General features: G+C 33.1%; 1 protein-coding gene across 2 annotated transcripts; it reads left to right on the top strand.

The window, feature by feature from the left end:
• Positions 1 to 1,088: 1,088 nt before the first annotated feature.
• On the top strand, positions 1,089 to 15,336 carry ARP4 (actin-related protein 4). Of its 2 annotated transcripts, none has more exons than XM_085738171.1 (20): positions 1,089 to 1,234; positions 1,324 to 1,415; positions 2,376 to 2,549; positions 2,650 to 2,723; positions 5,192 to 5,272; positions 5,361 to 5,421; positions 5,523 to 5,572; positions 6,779 to 6,833; positions 8,045 to 8,122; positions 8,224 to 8,277; positions 9,561 to 9,614; positions 9,686 to 9,746; positions 10,067 to 10,118; positions 10,305 to 10,371; positions 11,534 to 11,596; positions 11,922 to 11,984; positions 12,502 to 12,564; positions 13,891 to 13,955; positions 14,757 to 14,825; positions 14,958 to 15,336. In XM_085738171.1, the coding sequence occupies exons 1-20, from the start codon at positions 1,222 to 1,224 to the stop codon at positions 15,001 to 15,003; spliced, it is 1,335 nt and encodes a 444-aa protein (XP_085594297.1). In that variant the 5' UTR covers positions 1,089 to 1,221; the 3' UTR covers positions 15,004 to 15,336. The 2 variants fall into 2 exon arrangements, with proteins under 2 accessions (XP_085594297.1, XP_085594296.1); XM_085738170.1 differs by having other exon boundaries at positions 5,189 to 5,272.
• The last annotated feature ends 5,658 nt before the right edge of the window (positions 15,337 to 20,994 follow it).

Here is a 20,994-nt window from a genome sequence, read left to right as displayed (position 1 = left end):
GATGAGTCTAACGTTATTAAATGAGATTATTAATTTAATTAGAACAAATGAAGTTGAATGAAATACCATTCACGCAATTCTTGTAAGTGAAAACAATGTTTATATGTATGGTTTAAATTAAAATGTAGAAGAATGAGTTTGATGGGAAGCTTCAACATGGGCAACACCATAGAGATTAGAGAACGAAGAAGGAAAGCGTAGCTAACAAGCAAGGAGTTCCTATGTGTAGGTCTTTTTGTAAGAAGGAGTTTCTTTTACATGATTTTTTTATCGGTAGAAATAAGATTAGTACTTCAAAGTTTATGGGATTCACTCACTCAGTATATCAACCACCTGCAGTAGATTTTCGCATTGTTTGGCTACAAGTTTGATTCACTTTTCTCGCGTCCCAATGCTCTGCTAACGTGATAATTGTGAAACTTGAAATTGTAGAGTTAGATAAAAGTACGGTGGGAGACAAATTCAACATGGTAACAAACACACGCTTAGACTTCATTTGACAAATCAAAGTGCTTGTTTACTTTCACGTCCACAAACCTCTAAACGTGTATTTTTTTTTCTTTTCTGACACAAGAAAAAGTAGCTTTACATTTTCACGGCATTTCACCAAAAAACATGCTGCCGCGGCAAAAGAAAACTAAACCAGACAATAAAATTTCGAATTTATAGCATCTAACACAATACCTTACAATCTTATATGAGAAAAAAAAAGGTCATGTTCAGTAATAATCTATTCACAAGCTTATAGCTTTTTCCTTGCTAACTTATAACATTTTTGATAAGCTACTTCAAATACGGTTTGAACTTATAACTTACATCTTATCATATTTTCTATCAATTTTTTCTTTATTATCTTAATTTTCTATCGATTTTTTCTTTATTATCTTAATTAAAAAAATAAATATTAATTAAAAATATATTTTGATGTTATTTCATATTTATTAATTATTACAACTTAATTTTATCAAATATTAATCAGATAGCTTATCCGCTCTAAGCACTTCTTCTCAGGTGTGTATGTAGAAAAAACAAGGGTGCAAATAGGTAATTGACGTGGGTTTATCGAAATCGAAATTTAACAGTACCATATACCCTAGCTTTCTTCCTTCTTCAATTCCCGCGCGCTCTCCGTCTCATCCTCCTTCGCCGGAAACTTCAAAAATTCAATAGTTTCTTTCTAAACCCTAATTGCGCTGTTGAGTTTACAGTGCCGTTGCAACTATGTACGGTGGTGGTGAGTGCGGAAACGAGTTATGTTTTCTTCTTATTACTCTCTTATTGTTCTGATAGTTCTTAACATTGTTCATTTTGTTGAATTTTCAGATGAAGTTTCAGCTATAGTAATTGATCTGGGTTCACATACTTGTAAAGCTGGTTATGCTGGTGAAGATGCTCCCAAAGCTGTGTTTCCTTCTGTAAGTGCTTTCATTACACTTTTCATTTTTCTGATTTTTTTTTTGGAATTTTGTTGTGAATTTCATGTTTCATTGGTATTATTATCTGCTTTCAGCTTTATTGTTTTTCCGTTCATTTTAGTTAATTGTTGATGTTAATGAATAATTTTATGTGGTCACAAGTTAGTACGTTTGATTTGTAGTTACGTTCGTATATGATTCATAGTTTGATAGATTAATGTATCTAAAATGTATGGATGATTTACTTGAAAATTTCATCGCACAATTGTAAGATCCGTGATGTTGTATGAGACAAAGTGTTGGACTGTAAAGAACCAACAAAGTGAATTAAGCACAACAGAGTTGAGGATGTTGCGTTGGATGTATGCTAAGAATAGACAAGACAGAATTAGAAATGACAACATTATAGAGAGAATTCGGGTAGCATTTATTGTAGAAAAGATGGGGGAAACTAGGCTTAGGTGATTTGAGGATGTAGAGAGAAGATCTGTGGATTCTGTAGTAAGGAGAGTAGATCAGATGGAGGTAGAGGAAGACCTAGAGAAACTACTAAGAAAGATCTATAGATTAATGAGTTAGATAGGAATATGATATATGATAAAACATTATGACGTCGTTTGATCCATGTAGCCGACTCTACTTAGTGGGATACAACTTAGTTGTTGGGGGGTGTGTGTATGTACGTTTATTTAACTTTTTATGTTTTGTTTCCTGTTTCACTGGTATTAGTTGTTTCCACCATTATTATTTTGTTGTCTTTTTGTTGTTGCTGATGTTAGTGATGAAGTGGTCACTTGCACTGTTTGGTTGTCACATGCTAATATTGCTTGATTGTGTAATTAGGTGTAATGGATAGTTTGTTAGATTAAAATCTTCAAAATTCATGGATGGTTTACTGATTTGAGGATGAATATGATAATGTGTTGACGATAAGTTTTGTATTGACTCATGTGAACTTAGGTTGTTGGAGCGATTGATCAAATGGATGTTGATGAATCAGACGAGGCTGAAAAGAACTCTGGCTCTGGCGAATCAAAGAACAATATTAGAAATGTTGATGGTGATAAAGCCAAGGGAAAGAGAAAATTATATGTAGGATCTCAGTCCTTGGGCTACCGTAGAGATTTTATGGAGGTAACCCTTTTGTAACGTTCTTCTTGAATAGTCTTTGATTCATATATTTCATATTTTTATAATTAATAGGTGTAATTATCTTTTTATTTTATGATGTCAGGTGGTGTCTCCATTAAAGGATGGAATTGTTGCTGACTGGGATATTGTTGACAGCATTTGGGATCATGCCTTCAGGTTTATACTGATGATCTAATCTCTCTATGATCTGTGTTGTAAGGACTGAGGATGTATTTTTTTCCTTTTTATACTGTTCTTATTTTATGACATGTGATTAGTTCTTGGGCAGCTTTGTTTTGGAGGCAAAAATTAGGGATCACTTCATACCACGAGTTGTTCATTTTAGATATTTTTTAGTCTTACAAAATGCGTGGAGATTGAGAGGTGGTGGGGAGACCTAGCCACATATAAATTAAGCTGATTGGACGAAATATATACTTTCAGGTGTAGTCTATGATCATTAAGTTGCTATCAGACTCAACAGAAAATATTACTAGATGGTTATAACACTAGCGATGCTCTATATGGGTTGTGAATGATGCACAACATAGTGTCAACAGTTTCAAAAGATAAATATAACAGTGAATAGTGATGAGCAAGGTAGTCAGAGTCAAGATCCTACCAATTACATAAACTCGCGTGTGTGTCAGCGTTGTCTCTGGCAGATGGCAATTTCTGGAGGCGAGGCAAAATACCCCCATTTCGTCCGCTTTATGGTGCCGTCATGACGGGGGTATGGTGGAAAAGCCCGCCATATCGGCGAGACAAAAATCCGCCATGGCACCACCTTAAATGACATTCGATAACACTGGTGTGTGTTTATAGATATATAAATAGATTCATAACATAAAGTCATACATATTTGATAAAAATGCAACAAAAAAATAAAGAACTCTAATTATGCAAATCCTAAAGTCATAATTCATAAGTCACTTAAGTCTCTTGTATCCAAAACAGAGCAGTGTGATAGAGGAAGTTTGTACGCAACTACTCAGACACACAGGCAGTAGCGAAAAAGAGAACTCTGTTCTCTAATATCCAAAATATAGAAAAAGTGCAAAAACAGAGGGAATTTGCACACACAGACAGTAGTGAAGCAGAAGGGAACTCTGTTCTCTGGTATCCAGTACAGAGCATAACACAACGTGAGAGAGGGAGCAGTAAGCACAGAAGTTGGACTGTTTTCCAAATTAAACAGGATTAGAGGGCAGGAAACAATACGTTGCACCCTAGGGGTGGGAATAGGCTAGGCCGCTCGTCAGGGGCCTATGACCCGGCCTACTTAAAGCCCGGCTCGGCCTAGCTCGTTTATTAAATAGGTTAGGCTCAAGCTTTTTAAAAAGCTCTTTAATTTAAATAGGCTAGGCTAAGCCTTATAGAAAAGCCTACTAGGCCGGCCCATATATGTGTAATTATATATACTACATCATATAATACACACGTATTAGCTTCTATAAAATACGTTTTATAACACACGCGTATTACCCTCTACAAAGTGGATGTGTTAGCTCTACAAAATTTTATTGGATATATGTGCAATATATATATGCTAATAAAGTGGCTGTGGTGGTGGTGTGGGGGGGGATGGTGGTACATGCTTTACAAAATTTTATTGACTTATTTAGCCTTTTAAAAATATATGTTTATTAGTTTTTTTTTTTTTTATAAATATGTCAAATGTTATATTTAAAATTGATAGTACAAATTAGGCTTTTAGACAGGCTAATCGGCCAGGCCGGGCTTTTAAAAAGGCCAGGCCAGACTTAAAATAAAGCCGTTGACAGGCTAATAGACCAGGCTTAGGCATTTGTTTTTTTAACTAGGCTCGGCCTATTTAAGCAAAGTCCGGCCCGGCCTATTCCCACCCCCTAATCAAGTGATTAAAACATGTTCTTTTAGGGTAGGAAACAAACTGTCGCACCAAAAGGCTTGTTTAAGGAACCAGACCGCAAACGCCACCCGCAAATTTTGACGATGTGAAATGCAGAAAATCGGCAGAGTTGCACGATTCGATCGTTTCCATGGTTCTGTGCGGCAATCCTTCTGATCATGTGCAATTACACCCAAATATAGCAATATCAGACTTGCACAATTTTATGTGTTGACTTGCGATTTTAAGTACCATGGTGATGAGAATATCGAGGTGGAGGAGTGGACATGAAAGGAAAGATAAGATCAAGAATATATGTGGGAGAAATTGGAGTAGCACGTGTTTTGGAGAAGATAACCAAACCTTACTTAAGTGGTTCGGTAATGTAAGATGACCATCAGATGCTCCAGAGAAAACTGGATCAATTTAAAGATAGTGTGTTGAAAAGGATAGCGAAAAACCAAAGAGACTGTAAAAGAAACCGTTATAGACTCGTTACACTAAATGAATGATTATTTGATTGTTTTTTTTTCTTTCTATATACTATTGCTAAATGTTGGAATCACGTAGCTGGCCCTTCATGGCAGAATACGCTTGTGTTGTTAGTGGTTATTTTCCTAACATGGTTTTGAACATTTTCACTATGTGAAGATTTCTTTTCTCTTTCTGGTTTTCATTATTTTCCCTTTGTATTGCTCTTTTCTTTTCTGAGCATTTTAGTCACATACTATAGAAATTATATAATTCTGAAATTGACATGTTTCTTTTTTAGTAGGGAGTGCCTATTGATTGATCCTAAAGAGCATCCCATGCTCCTTGCAGAGCCTTCTTCTAATGCTCAACAACAGAGAGAGAGGTGTTCTGGCTGTAATTTATCATCTAGATTTAATGGAGCTCTGTTTAAAACATCAACATGTATAATTCAGTTCTTGTGATTCTTGCAGGGCAGCAGAGCTTATGTTTGAGAAGTACAAAGCACCTGCATTATTTTTGGCAAAAAATGCTGTAAGTGAATAGTCCTACACTAACTATATCTCTAACTAAAGTAATATATGTTATCAAGTGAAAATGAAAAACTATTGAAATTGTTCTTGTTTTTCATATAGGTTTTGACTTCTTTTGCATCAGGGCGTGCCACATCATTAGTTGTTGATTGGTAAGAGATCATTATGTTATTTGTTAGCTACTACTTTTTATCCTTTTTAATTTGGTAATATGATTAGTGATATTTTTTTTTCATCATTTCTGCATTTCAATTGGCAACTTCTTAATATATTGTATATGCATGATTATTGATATGGTCGTCTTGTTTCAGTATGCCCTACTCTTACTAAATATACTAGTTGAATGTTACACACCTGATATTAGAGTTAGAAATAATGGATATCAATCCCCTTGCAATCAAAAGTTGCTCTCGGTTGAGAGACTGGAATTACATAGAAAATGCAGGGAAGCAAAGAAAATAACATGTGTACCTAGCCGAAAACCTCACCACTTTAGTCATTCATGTTTACGTTTCCCTGACCCTTCCCTCCTCTTTTATCCATATTCGTAACCAATCCCCTCCATTTCCCACATTCCTCGCCATGTAGCAGCGTTTCCGATTGCAGAATATAGGGGAAGGCCAAAATCCGCCGTATAAACATGCCATTGCGACCTACGGCGCTGCCATGGCGTCCATCCCATCACAATCTGGCTATGGCGATTTGTCAAAAATCCTCCATGCAGTGCCGTGGCCACCATTTAATAACCCTCGTTTGCCTCTTCCTCACGTCATCTTCGAAGTAGTAGTCATTTGAAGCCTAACAAAACACATTTGATGTTGCTTTAGTAGCAGGATAAAAAAAGGTTTTTCTACGTAATCATCATGAAATGAGCCAAAAATGGTACAAAATAAATTTTGATTACAGTTCTGGAATATGATTTTTTTACAGTTATGATAAAGAGGCTTTTACTTTCTTTGAAACATGCATTCTTAAATAAATGAGTGAAGAGTGTACTTCTAGTTGCAAAATAAAAGTCTGAAAGTTTCATTGCCATTCATGTGTTAACATGTCTATATATGATTATTTTCCTTTTCCTGTTTGATTATTATAAAGTAATGCCAGTGCAATGCTATGTGTTAAGCATCATAATGGTTGTGGTTATAGTGATGAAAGTTGAACATATATACCCTCTAATTTTAACAAGGCATATTAAGGGACCAAATAAAAATAAAAACAAACATAGAAATTCAATTGACAACATTGAAATAGGGGAGCCATCTCCATTTAAAAGTTAAATACAGTAGTCTATTTTTATGCTTCAATATAATGCTGGAAGTGTTGCTGATGAGAGGTTTTCATATTATTCCATTGCTCAGTGGTGGAGGATCAACTACAGTTGCACCGGTACATGATGGCTATGTTCTTCAGAAGGTATTTATTATTTATGAATCAAATGAAATTCACCTGTCACATAGTTTAATTGAATTAGATTTTCATTTGATGAAACTCTATTTAGTTATCCAATTTCCTGAAAAATAACTTGGTTGTGAAGTCTTCCAATCCTGTAATTACTATTTACATGTCTTTTATCATATAGATAGTGGAAAAGGCATACAATAGGTTCTCTTCAGAGTTGGGAGAAGGAATAAATGAAAAGCTTGAGATAAGGAGAGATGCCTTGGAAGCATATTGTTGTTTAAGTCGAAGTAAAATACAGTATATTAAATGCAAGCAGGGCTGGCCCAAAAGTGACTGGGGCCTAAAGTAAACTCTGAGGGAGATCTTTTTGCTTTAAACAAGAGGGATTTAAGTTAGTCTTTTTATTAGCACAAGTCACACAAAAAAAAAGAATACCTTATAAGTGAAAATTGGAGAAAATACCATGAGTCTCATGGTTTAAGTGTCTCGGATCTATCATAAAAATGACAAGAGATACAGTTAAATGTCAACCATAGGATCCATGCATGATGGGTGAAATAGAAAAATGCTTTAGGTGTGATCTGTGATATGAAAGTAACATCCATGCACGCTTAAAATAAAATTACCTTGCAGTTGTAAGACTTTCTATGCTGAATGTAATTAAATGCAAGGCAGAAAAACTCAACAATAAAGTTAGACCAGTATTGCAAAGATTAGAATGCCATGTCAGACAAGTGATCACACAAGACAAGATAGAATAAGGAATGATATCATTGGAAAAAAGTAGGGGTAGCTTCTATTGTAGAATCTCATCCTAGGTGGTTTGGACATGTAGAGGAAGACCAACGTCAAATTATTAAGAAAGATTTGGGGTTGATTGTTGTTTTATACTTAGTTAAATATGAAGGACGCACAGATACCGGCTATCATCTCTATATTACTTACCACTTAATCATTTAGCACCATAATTTTGTAAAAAAGGAATACAGATAATAATGAAAAATTTATTCAAGGGTTTCCATGTATATGTGAGGCACTAATTATTGCCTAGGTATTAACAATAATACTTCCTTACGTGTGCTCTGCATATTCATTTTGTCTTCTATTCTGCTCGATATAATTAATAATTCAAGATCTCATTCTAGCCTGGAATTGATATTGAGATTTGGCTAATACTGAACCTTTCTGTCTGATCATATTTTCTACTATTTTTGCAACACAAGGCTGTGGCAACGTCTCCAATTGGAGGAGAATTTCTTACAGATTGCTTGATGAAAAGCCTGGAAAGCAAGGGTATTGCGGTGGGTTACAAACTCTAGCTATTATATTTGTCAGCGGTAATGTTGTTGCGATTTAATCTCCCTGAGATTTCCTTTTTTTTTTTTTTTTTTTTTTTGTACAGATGAAACCTCGGTATTCCTTTAGGAGAAAGGAAATACGCCCTGGAGAGTTTCAGGTATTATGTGTTTTCATGTTGATGACCTAGTAACTGTTTTTTTCTTTGACTTCCATGCATTCATCTGTGTACGAAAGCTCCCCCACCCCACCCCAAAAAAAAACTGGAGTATGGGATTCCAGCTCCTGTATATTATGTATATGTGCCTCCAACACATCTTCATAAACTAAGTGTTCCAATTGAAATTTCTTATATCTGGATTAGTTTATGAATCAGATATGATAACATTTGCATGTGCCACTACACTGCTACAATGTAAATGCTACAATGTAAATTGAGCTAAATAGTAAGTAGGATCTGTTCAAAATGTTTCTGCAAATTTATGCTAAGAGATCCATTTTCTGAAATATAAGATATTTAAGAGATAATGGTGTTAGCTATTTTGTATAATTTTTTCTTTATTTTCAACTAGCGTCAAGACGGGCACCAAGTGCAGTGCCCGTCTTTCCACTTTTCTACTACGCTTAACTGTATGCTTAGTTTATCTTATCTGGTTATAATTTTTTTTGGATCAAATAAAGATTTAACTTATATTGTTCCTATTGTAGTGTACTTCTTCCTACTATAATGGGATTTAACTGATCTTTTTACTTATTGATTCAAATAATATTATACAAAAGATAAAATTGTAATTAGCTGGTTTAAAAGAAGGGTATAGTTTAAATATAAAAAGCCAACCCAAAATCATGTATGCTCTTATATATGCTAGCGCTCAGACAGGCTCTCACATGCTCGTCTGCCTACTTTTCTAATTTATTTCGCTAATGCATGTAAATTATAATAAGTGGTTTGTTTTGTATTTTTATTTATTTTTTTGAAATTTTGATTGATTTTGATTAAAATTATAGGTGTAGATGTTTTTGACTTTCAAATTGTAAAGAACTATGCTTTATTTTTTTCAATGACACCGACAAGAAAACAAATATGATATAAATTCTTATCTTTTTCAATAAACACCAACAATAGAGCTTTCTGTTTCTAATTTAATTCCCTAAAATTAATTGAGAGTTTGTGTAATTTTGACCAAAGGAAAAAATCCAGCCAAAAAAACTTGAATCCCCTTTATATATTGTTATTATAGAGACATCTGTAAGCCCATATCTGTTATTACCTTTATATAGAATTAAAAAAACTCTAGAACTTTTGAGTCAAATGACAGTAAGAAAAATTCCCTTTGTTCACTTATCCATTGTGAAAATCCTTTGAATATGATTTTGGTTTTAATTGAAATTAACTGCATCAATGATATATGTTTTCTTTTTAATAATTTCTGAATCTGACAGACTGTAGACTTGGATTTTCCTAATACATCTGAAAGCTACAAGCTCTACTCCCAGGTCTGTCATTGATCATGATTCATCTCATTAAATCTCATGTTTTATGTCTAGTAACTTTTTCCTTGTGACAGAGGGTGATTGCTAGTGATATCAAGGAATGTGTATGCCGTGCTCCAGATACTCCATATGATGGTTTGTATACCTGTTCTCATCTCATTTAATGTTTCAAATCTTGTTAGCCTTCTGCTTGTTCTTTTGAAAACATTTTTTTTGAGACTGTCTAATAAGATAACTTGATCTGTCATCCTTGTGATGTGGTTTGTTTTTACTTGGTCTATGTGCTTTGTGGTTGGTTGCTTTTTTAGCGATCTGATTTAATGATAAACATATACATATACATAAATATTTTTCAGCCAAGTCTTTATAGGCGCTCCAGAAGTCTAGAAGATGCTCTTCCCTTCTCAACTCCAATAGAATTTATATGACATCCATTTTTCTTCTTTATTTGGCAGAGAGTGCATATTCAAACATCCCAACGACATCGTATGAGCTACCTGATGGCCAGTAAGTTGCAGATATTCTTGCTCATAGAAATATTGAGGGGGATGAATTGAGTTATGTTTCATATTAATAACACTTGTTTCTAGTATTTCCTATCATGCATATTTCATAGCCTGATTATTGCTTCTTGTTTATCCATAATCTATTGCGTAAGGTTGTCATGACATATATATATTTTTTATATCACAGGACAATTGAAATTGGAGCTGACAGATTTAAGATTCCAGATGTTCTTTTCAATCCATCCCTGGCTCAGGTTTGTGAGCTGACATTAAAGATTTATGGTGCATTTTCTTTTTAGTATTTTAAACTTAAGGCAAGGGAGTTCAATGTAAAAAATGAAATTATTGATTCCAAATAAAGATGAAATAGAAAATATGTACTATTGATTGAAAACAAGGAAAAAATGCATTATAGTAATATCTGTCCTAACTCAAAGCCAAAAACTAACCGTAAGAGACTGACGACATCCCTTCCCTTCTCACACACTACATATACCCCCACTCACATGTTTCCTCCCCCATCGCCCTACTAACCTGCCATTCCTCTCCAACCAAACGGACCCTAAAACAAAACAGACAAATATCACTTCAACATGTGTGGTATGAAATTGAAAAGTAGAAAGCAAATTCAAGAGTAGAGTATAAACCAGAGCAATGGAGTGATGGTACTTCGATATTTGATATCATAGGAACGACTAAGACCAAGCATGTTTGTTTGTGATGTAACTCTAATAAAATAATTTTATATTGGATTAAGATCACTGTTTATTTAAATTTAATTAATGGGAGATTCACCCTTGCTTACTTACTTAACTGGAGCCTTATTTTGTGATTTGCCAATCCAAAATTTTCGGGTTTACCTAACACAGTCATGTATTATCAGATTGGATTTGGAAGGACCATGGTTGTCAAATTGAGATTTGACTCATGAACTGAAAGGCCTTTTCCCCTAATTGTGAATCAAAATATGTCTTGATTTTTAAGTTTCATCATCAACAATTGAATAAAGCATAGTATATTTCCATATAGTAAAACCTGACATCTATATATTTGCGTTTTTAAGTCAGATTAGTGTCTAGATAGCAAACACTTTTCAATAAATCAAGATGCAAGTATTGGTTCAGTCCCTGAAAAAAGGAAAAAGTTTGCAAATGATTATTTTGTTAAATATAATCTAATTATCATCATGTCTAGCAAAGGCCTATATGTGTGATTCTTTTCATTTTGTATGTACTGTATTTAAAAAAGTGTAGCTTCTTGAAAGCATCTCTCTACAATCTCCCCCCTGCGCCCTTGCTAAATTTGCTTCCAGATTGGCTGGATGTTAGATTTTGAGGTTGCACTGTGAAATCCTGTTTGTTTGGTTTTCGTTGTGCTTCTATTTTTTCTCTTATGTTGTGTCGATGTAAATTGCAGTCAATTCCGGGCATGGAGAGCTTTGCAGAAATCGCTCCATCAGTTCGTGGGCTGCCTCAAATGGTAAGATAATTGAACGTGTTTGTTTAAAGTATCTAAGGACCCAGATAGTGGGAAAAGGCTTTGGCTGCTGTTGTTTTAAGTATCTCAAATGATAGTGCACAATTCAATACCTAGGGTAGATGGATATGGTAGGGAAAGTTATAGGCCAACCATTGGAAGGACTTGCATTTATATGGTCTGTCTTTAGGCATTAAAGCATTGTTTGATTTATTTAGCTGACCTCACCTAGCGGAAAAAGTTTCGATGGTAGTGATATTATTGTTTCTGTTTGGGGTTTTAACTTCCTGTTGCTGATTTGTTTTTACATTCCTTTGAATATTTGCAGGTTATCGAAAGCATTAATAAGTGTGATGTAGACATTCGAAGAGAATTATTTAGTAGCATACTGGTAATGTTATTTTTTGTTTCCTTTAATCTCTGTTCCTTTCTGTACATATACTCTACCCAGTTTCTATGTAGAGCGTAATTATAAAATTAGCACGGAGTCAGACACTTTTGATGCCTAAAATTAAAGTGCAAGCATGGCTAGTCTGCACATGTATAACCCATCCCATAACCATTTTGATAGAAGCATTGTAGGAGCCTCATGCTGCAGGCCATCCATTTTTATTGAAAATTTGGAGATATTGTGGATGGAATAACAAGCAAGATTGTATAGTTTTCTGATATCACATGCATTGAAACTCATTTTTTTATTGTGGTTGGAATGCTTTGAGGTTTATTTTGTAGTCAACTGACCTATACCCATAAATTCAACCAACAAATATTTGCTGAAACCATATGATGTACATATACAGGTCAAGTTATCTGTTTGACCATGTTGTATCGAATAGTATGTTGGAAGCATATCATACAGAGTCAGTCATTTACCTGTGCGTTTAAAGTTGATTGCATTTCACTTTCAGCTTGCTGGTGGTACGGCTTCAATGCAACAACTGAAGGAACGCCTTGAGAAAGACTTGCTAGAGGTATAATGTTACTAATGAGCCCTTGCTTATATTATTCACTCTGGCAATTTGTGATAGTTCGGAGGTTGGTGCTGGGTTAATTACCTTTATGGCTTTTGTTTACACTTGAATAATTTTTAAATTGTTGTTTTAAGGTGGTGATTTCAAAGGTTAACATTTTTTCAAATGGTTTTTCTGTGCGTCTGAGTTATAGCATTGTAACTTGTAAGTCTTGGTTGTTATTGTTGTTTACTTTCTGTCTCAGCCTAGTTGGTCTATTTTTGTTCTGCTGAGTGGCTGGCTTCCATTAGTACAGCTGAATGGGGAATTTACATGTCTTGTTTCTTATACTTTGTTTCCCAAGTCGTTTTTAACTCTTATTAATAAGCACTTATCATACAAGAGCTTTTATGTTAATTGTTTTTTCAATCTAAGAAGGTATGAGGTTATACTTCACACAAATTCTGTGAAAGCCGTTTCCATAAACTTCATAAGTGAGCGTATGAAAGATTCAAAACACAAAATGCTTGTGTTTGATAAGTACAAATAACCCTTCCAAATGTTCCATAGATATATTTGGCTTCTCAGAAAGGTTTTTGGAGTGTTTGCTGCTTTTGTTTTCAGCTGTGTAACTTTCAAATGTAATTTTGAAGATAAGTCTATGCTTATGGTTTCCTTTCGTGTGTTTATTTGATGGAATCACAAAGAAGCAGAGTTCTCTCTTGAGCTAATGTATTTTTGCCTTTGAGCACATTTAATAATGTTGTGCACGACCTTTTGTTTGTTTCTTTCCTAGTGAATTATCTCAATAAAATATAGAAGTTATTTGGTGACATGGTGATTTACTTGGTAAAAAGGCAATGGAATTTAAAAGCTTAGGAATGTTAAATTGAAGTACTCCCCTTTCACCAAGCGTTCAAAACTTTTTATCACTGAAGCTGTTTAAAATGTTTTGTAAGGTGAAATATTGGGAACCCACTTGAGTTGGCCTGGGACCCTGGAGTGCGCTCCTCTCAAGGTCTCAGGTTTGATCCCCCCCCCCCCCCCCCCCCCCCCCCCCCCCCCCGTTGCCAATTTCGATGGGCTATTTGCCTTTTTCAAAAGAAAAAAAAACGAAGGTGAAATTTTGTGTTTAATTGTACAGCTCACTGTTCTTTAAGAGAAGATATTCAAATTGGAAATATTTATCAAAAATTGAATAAAGATATTGGGTTTTATAAATATTATTACAATATATTAACACATTGGGTCTTTTTGAAGTATATAATCAGGGGCATGCCTGTGCCCTTCATAAAGCTCGAAACGTTATCTGTTATTAAAGTTGACTAAATTTCATTTCTGATGCAGGAATCCCCTCAGGCTGCTAGAGTAAAGGTATTGGCCAGTGGAAATGCTACTGAAAGGAGGTTTAGGTGCGATCTCTCTCTCTCATTATCTTTTGCCCATTTACTACTCTGGTTTACAAAAAAAAAAAAATCAACAAGTTTGTTTCTCTTTGTATGGTTAACTGTACTGTTTAAAAATTCTGCCATCAACATATAAGATGGCTATGGTCATTCTCAGCTAGAAAGCAACATTTATGAGGCTGTTTGATTGAATTATTATTTTTTATCTTTAAAAACTATACTACAAAACAATTTTGAACATTTGCTTTTCAAAACTACTTTTTGTTAATATTATTTGAAAAAGTTTTAGATGTGAAAGAATAAAAAACCTACTTAGTAAATTTGTTTTAAGAACATATTTTAATAGCCAAGAAGTCCTGGGCAGTGCAGATGTTGTGAACAAAATTGAGAAGAAAAAAAAAAACAACGGTTTCTAACAAAAACTATAAACTCATGTTTTCCTGCTCTGAAAAATTGAAGACCAAAACAAATTTTGAGAACAAGAAAACTTGAGACATATTGAGTTTGTTTTTTCTTGATTGTATACAATTTTCACAATTTCGCTACTTGCACAGGACACTGGATTAAGTATAAGCTATCTTATTATATCCATTTAGATTTTGTTGTCTGGTTAATGCTAGGTTTAGAATCTTATAAAAGTTGTCCCCTACATTCTTCCCCAACCACTACTTTTGCTTCCATTTCTTTCAAGGTCAAGGGGGAGACTCACAATCATGATTTAACTCAATTTTTAATTTTATGTGGGAAGTATTTGCTGTTGTATTGTATAAACTGTTTTCTAACTTGTGATGGTGAATTTATTGGCAGTGTCTGGATTGGAGGCAGTATATTGGCTTCCCTTGGTTCCTTCCAACAAATGTGGTTCTCCAAATCCGAGTAATTACCTTGATCAAAAATATGCTCCTCTCCTTGTCATTAGAAAAGCGTGATTATGAAATTAAGCTTTGATTTTTTTCTTTCATAAATGATAACTTTAAATACTAAATTGTTTTAACCGCTTTCTAATAGATATGAAGAGCATGGAGCTTCATATATCCAAAGGAAGTGTCCTTGAGTTGCGATTGATATGAGTATCCCGCCACTGTCTACGGATGATCAAATGATTTTATCTTTTGCTGTTAATGCTATTTATTCCCATTGGATCTCTGTCTAATTGTATTGTTTACCTCAAGATGGATCACAATCTAACTATTATTGTAATCTATACTAATGTGGAGTGTGCTCGGGGTCTGTAATAGTGTTTGATTTATCAAATTGGGGTCCCTTAGTGTAAATTTAATTTAACCTTGCATGAGAGTTGCATGAGAATATTTAGATAATTATTGAGTAGTTTGTTGTATTTGATAATTTTGAATATTGTCTATTGTAAAAATTGCAAACTTTTCTATGTTGTGTATTGTTGTTATTTGTGTGTGTTGGTTGTGACAAATCCCTGACTAGGGAAATTATACCAGTCTCAATTCGTGTGTATGTATTATATTCTATATATAACTATAGCTTTAGACTAAACTGCTATAAAATTTCCAAACAAGATCTTATGGTAAGGGTTTATAATAAAATAAATGCATGCAATACCGTAAGTGAATAAATTAAAGTATAAAATACCGATTATGGTTAATAAATAATATGACAGAATAACTGCATAGAAATATGGTGTAACTTTCTAAACAATTTTTCGGAGGGGAGTTAAATAGAGGAAATAAATTATTTTAAAATTTTAGTTGTTTGATAAATTTGTACTCAATCTAACTGTAGGGTTTTTGAGTCCATAAACTCCAATGAGTGGTCGTAAACTCGTAACGCAATATACCTACTCTGTACCTATTTTATATTTTTTCATTTGCTAATCAAAAAATATTTTCCATGTATATAACATATTTTTTTATGAGAGCAAACTTAGCTCATAACATCATCAGTTAAATGGTAACATAAAATGGTGACCAACCCATCCTCGCAAGTGCGTGAGCAACTATCTGGCTCATAATATGCCTGACCTTAAAGTTTGAATGTAAAAAACTTAATGCTAGTAATGTTAGAAAGGGTGTGAGCAACTCTATTTGGCTTCTAATAAGCTTGACTTCAAAGTTTGAATGTAATAACATAATGCTAGCAATACTAGAAATAATGACACTAAACTCAGAGACACATCTAAACCCTATTGAAACTTGAGAATCACTTTCAACATTCTTTAACCCCATATTACATGCCAACCATATTGCATCATATAACATGTTAGTTTCTCCTTCGATGGTGGACATCTTTGCAAATTTCCAATTTGTTTGAGCCATCACAAACTCACCATCACTATTTCTAACACAACAACCCGAGGATATAATACCGGATTCCTAAAAAAAAAATCGGTGTCCTCGTTACATTTGAGCCATTCCCATTCTAGGCTTCTCCCATTTGATACAAACTTCATTACTCTCCCAACTTAAATTACCCTGCTGCACTGTACACCTATTCAACTGAAATGCTTTGATTCCAATTGAGTTGCTGAACTACCTCATTTCTATTATGCCAAATCATCCAAACTAACCTCACTTCCATCCATGTATATAACTCAATGTAATGTTCACATTCTTTTTTCTTTTGTAATTTTTGAACAATTTTTTTATCAGCTTCAGCAAATTGATGATATTTTATCATTTTGACTTTGTACTAATTTTAAACTTCTCAGTACTCACATTAACATTTTCGTTTTAAGATTTCTTTAATAAAACAATAAATATTTTTTTATTATAATTCTTAAAAATGTAATCAAATTTTAATTAAACATTTTAATTAAGTGATCTGCTAGCACGTTTCAGATCACTAGTAAAAAATAAAGTCATCAGAAGTTCCAATTGTTACATAGAAAACCATAAAAGACAATGAAGAACAAACTGAAAGGTAAAATTCATTGCAATTAATACAATAAAGTAGAAATACAAACACATAATAATGCTGCCATAAACTAACATTAACTTCTTTTTTTTTTTTTTGACTCTTAACTAGAAAATGAAACTAAAACTAAAACTTGTGTATCCACAAGGTTTTGAAGAAGCATATCCAACTTTGCTAAAACAACATTAACTTCTTTTTGACTCAAACTAACATCAACCAGAAAACTAAATTAAAACTTGTGTATCCACCACAAGCTCTTGAAGAAGAAGCGTATCCACCATGTAGAAATTGATTAATTCCCTAAAACTTGTTGGCAACAACATTCCTTATAGCTTTCATCTGATGAACCAAATCATCCCACCTCTGCAAAGCAACAATGGATATACCAACCATCCAAACGATGAAAACAATCACAGCAGCGAGTGTAGAAACCAGAGCCACCAAAAGCACACAAACAGCACATGACATGACCATGAAAACCATAATTTGCAGGAGACGAACAGGTGGGTTTTGTAATAGGTCTAGAATTATAACGATGAGAAAAGAGACAACTAGAAGAATTAACGAAAACCTAAACATAGTAAAGAGATGTTTCTCCACTAAGTTGTCACGATAATCTGTTATCTTCAAAGCAACAAAAAAAATGAGTGCATAAAAGAGCATAAATATGATGTCAGTGACATACTTAAACGTTTCACGATCACTCACATATGTCGTTGGTTCCTGCTGAACAGTCATTGCAGAGCGAGCAACCAAGTAAACAATGATCCAAATGAACAAAACAATTACAGCAGTAACGGGTGATATCAAAAACACGAATAAAACACAAGAAGCACATGGCATGACAATCATAACAACGATTTTAACTATAGGAATAGGTGGGTTTTCTAAGATGGAAGGAATTATAATGATGAGAAAAGTAATAACTGTGAAAACTAACAACAATCTCATAACAATGAGATTTTTCTCCACAAAGTTATCGGCAAAACCAGATATCTCAACATAAACAAAAGCCATGAGTGTCCAAAAAAGTGGAGTAATTTTGTTAACGACTTCACTCATGATATGAGCCATTGTTTGAGAGAGAAAAGAAAAGGGTTTGGTTTGTTTGTTGTTAAATGAATGAGAAAGCAGGAGTGAGTGTATTTATAGGCAAGGCAGTAGTAGTAAAGGATAACCTTGCAATCCGTAAATATAGGAACGTATCTATATAGTACATACATACAGCCTGGATCATGGAATGGAATTGCTATCATAACAGAAAAGAAAGGTGACTCAGCAACATGCACAAGTTAAGGACAAACTCTCTAGATCCTTCTTCTCATCATGCATGATGAAAGGTGTGTGTGTGTGTGTTAAGGATCGTTTAATCAATTTATATTTAACAATATATTTTGATATGGGTCCGTTTAGCTCATTACATAGATGCATATGAATTGGATCTTTTGTTATAACTGAGATAATGATAGTTTAATATATTTATATTTAACAGTATATTTTTGGCTAAATAAGTTCAATGGTCCCCTAACTAATTTTCAGTTTTCATTTTTAAAAAATTGTAGCAAAAGTTGAGGGATTAAAGTGTTCATTTTTCGAGTTATGAGACCAAAATGGAAACTGAATTATTAGGGGACCATTGAACCTATTTAACCTATATTTTTAGAGTAACATTTGTATTCCTAGGTTTACATGAACCCTATTAGTCTTTGGTGGTATTTTTTTTTTGTTTTTGTTATTTCTCCTAATTCTTTGTTGGTAACAAATACATATATTTTTCTTATGAATTGATATTTTTTTTTCTTTTAATAACTTAAAGTTTAAGTAAGTTGGACACAGGGAATCCACAAGGTAAGGCAACGCCGGAGCCACATAAGGACAAGGCAAGACTTTGCACCCTAAAATTTATTTTATTTGAAAAAAATAGGTATTCTTTACATTTTATAATATTAAGTTGTATACATTTATTTTATGTGCATAGTAAACATATATCGCATGCTGGCGCAGTGATAATTACAACATATACTCCACCCATTCTAAGTTAACTAGTCGAGATACCCGTGCTACAGCACGGGTAGTGCGGCTTCGCCGCGCTGTATGGCCGCGGCTCCGCCGCGTGTCGCGTCTCGGTTGCGCTTGGCATAGTGATTTTTTTTCCATGGTAAAAATATGTAAAGTATTTAAAGCATAATAATGTATATATTGATCGGTAGTAATGAAAAATTATAAAATAATTAAATTTTAATATGAACAAATATATATTAAATTTTAGTATTGACGATATTAAAAAAGCTAATAAATAAAAATAATCATAGTTTTTATTTACTAATATGTTTTAGTGTGAAAAATACTAATAAGCATCCCGTGAAAAATCATAGTTTTTTGTTTGTTTTAGTATTGACGATATTAAAAATAAAAATGAAAATACATTTCACAAATAAACATATACTAACATAATCCCGCATAAAAACATATAGTGAGATATATTTTTATTAATATATAGTACATACACTCATATATATTTATCAATATATAGTTCCCATTAGATTTCAGAAATAAGAATATATTAATATATTCATGTAAAACAAACATATACTCACATATATATTTTTATTAATATATAGTTCATACACCCACATATATTTTTTGATTATATTAATAAAAGGCTTAAATAGGTCTTTCGTCCCTGCAAATATAGGTCATTTGAATTTTCGTCCCTGAAGTTACTAATCCTTCCAATCTACCACTGCAAAATTTAAACATTTGATTTTTGGTCCTAATTAGGTTTTTTTGCCGAGGTGGCTGTCATTAGCGACGTGGTGCCCATGTGGCAAGTGATGATTGGGTGAGGTGGTTGGCTTAAATAGGTCTTTAGTCCCTGCAAATATAAGCCATTTGAATTTTCGTCCCTGAAGTTACTAATCATATGTAATTAGGACCATTTTTCAAATGATTAAATTTTGCAGTGGCAGATTGGAAGGATTAGTAACTTCAGGGACAAAAATTCAAATGGTCTATATTTACAGGGACGAAAGACCTATTTAAGCCTTAATAAAACTTAGGCAGTCGCGGTGTTTAAATAGATATATTAAAAAATACTAATTAAAATCGATCACTCGTTGTAGTTACTAAAATGGGTCCCGTGTTACAATTGTACACTCCAATGATTTTTTCAGTGATAAATTTTTTAAAAAAAAAAAATCAACGAAAAAATTGAAGTATGATTAATCATTGTATATTATAATATTGTTCTTGATTTAGTATTGACGATATGAAAAAAGCTAATAAATAAAAATAATCATAGATTTTATTTACTAATATGTTTGAGTGTGAAAAATATTAATATGCGTCCCGTGAAAAAACATAATTAACGTATTATATAATATTGTTATCGTAACTTACAAAATCATATTCTGCTATAACAACAACACTTGTTAGTTTTCTCTATAAAAAAAAAAAAAAACTTGTTAGTAAAACCGAATTGAAAATTAGTAGAGAAATGGAGTTGAAAATGAAGAGAGAAAATGAAAAATGAAGAAAGTTGGTAAGAAAAATATAAGAGAGGAGAGTGAGATTGAGAGAAAAAAGTTTATTATTAAAAATATATATGTGAGTATATTCCTGTAAAACAAACATATATTCACATATATATTTTTATTAATATATAGTTCATACACCCACATATATTTTTTGAATATATTAATAACATGCTTAAATAGGTCTTTAGTCCCTGCAAATATAAACCATTTGAATTTTCGTCCCTGAAGTTACTAATCATATGTAATTATGACCATTTTTCAAACGATTAAATTTTGCAGTGGCAGATTGGAAGGATTAGTAACTTTAGGGATGAAAATTCAAATGGTCTATATTTACAGGGACAAAAGACATATTTAAGCCTTAATAAAACTTAGGCAGTCGCGGTGTTTAAATAGAGATATTAAAAAAATACTAATTAAAACCGATTACTCGTTGTAGTTACTAAAATGGGTCCCGTGTTACAATTGTACACTCCAATGATTTTTTCAGTGATACATTTTCAAAAGAAAAAAAACCAACGGAAAAAATTGAAGTATGATTAATCATAGTATATTATAATATTGTTCTTGTTTTAGTATTGACGATATGTAAAAAGATAATAAATAAAAATAAGGCAAAATTA

This window comes from Medicago sativa, chromosome 8 (assembly GCF_051527215.1).
Source record: "Medicago sativa cultivar Bolivia chromosome 8, Bolivia_mono, whole genome shotgun sequence".
NCBI lineage: Eukaryota > Viridiplantae > Streptophyta > Magnoliopsida > Fabales > Fabaceae > Medicago > Medicago sativa.
The sequence above is the reverse complement of the archived record's forward strand: the minus strand, read 5'-3'. Positions and strand labels throughout refer to the sequence as shown.

Excerpts from the sequence above, each read along its gene's own strand:
- ARP4 (XM_085738170.1), top strand. Across the intron at positions 5,273-5,360 it reads GCTCAACAACAGAGAGAGAG|GGCAGCAGAGCTTATGTTTG; the intron begins GTGTTCTGGCTG and ends TGATTCTTGCAG. Across the intron at positions 11,985-12,501 it reads AATTATTTAGTAGCATACTG|CTTGCTGGTGGTACGGCTTC; the intron begins GTAATGTTATTT and ends TTTCACTTTCAG.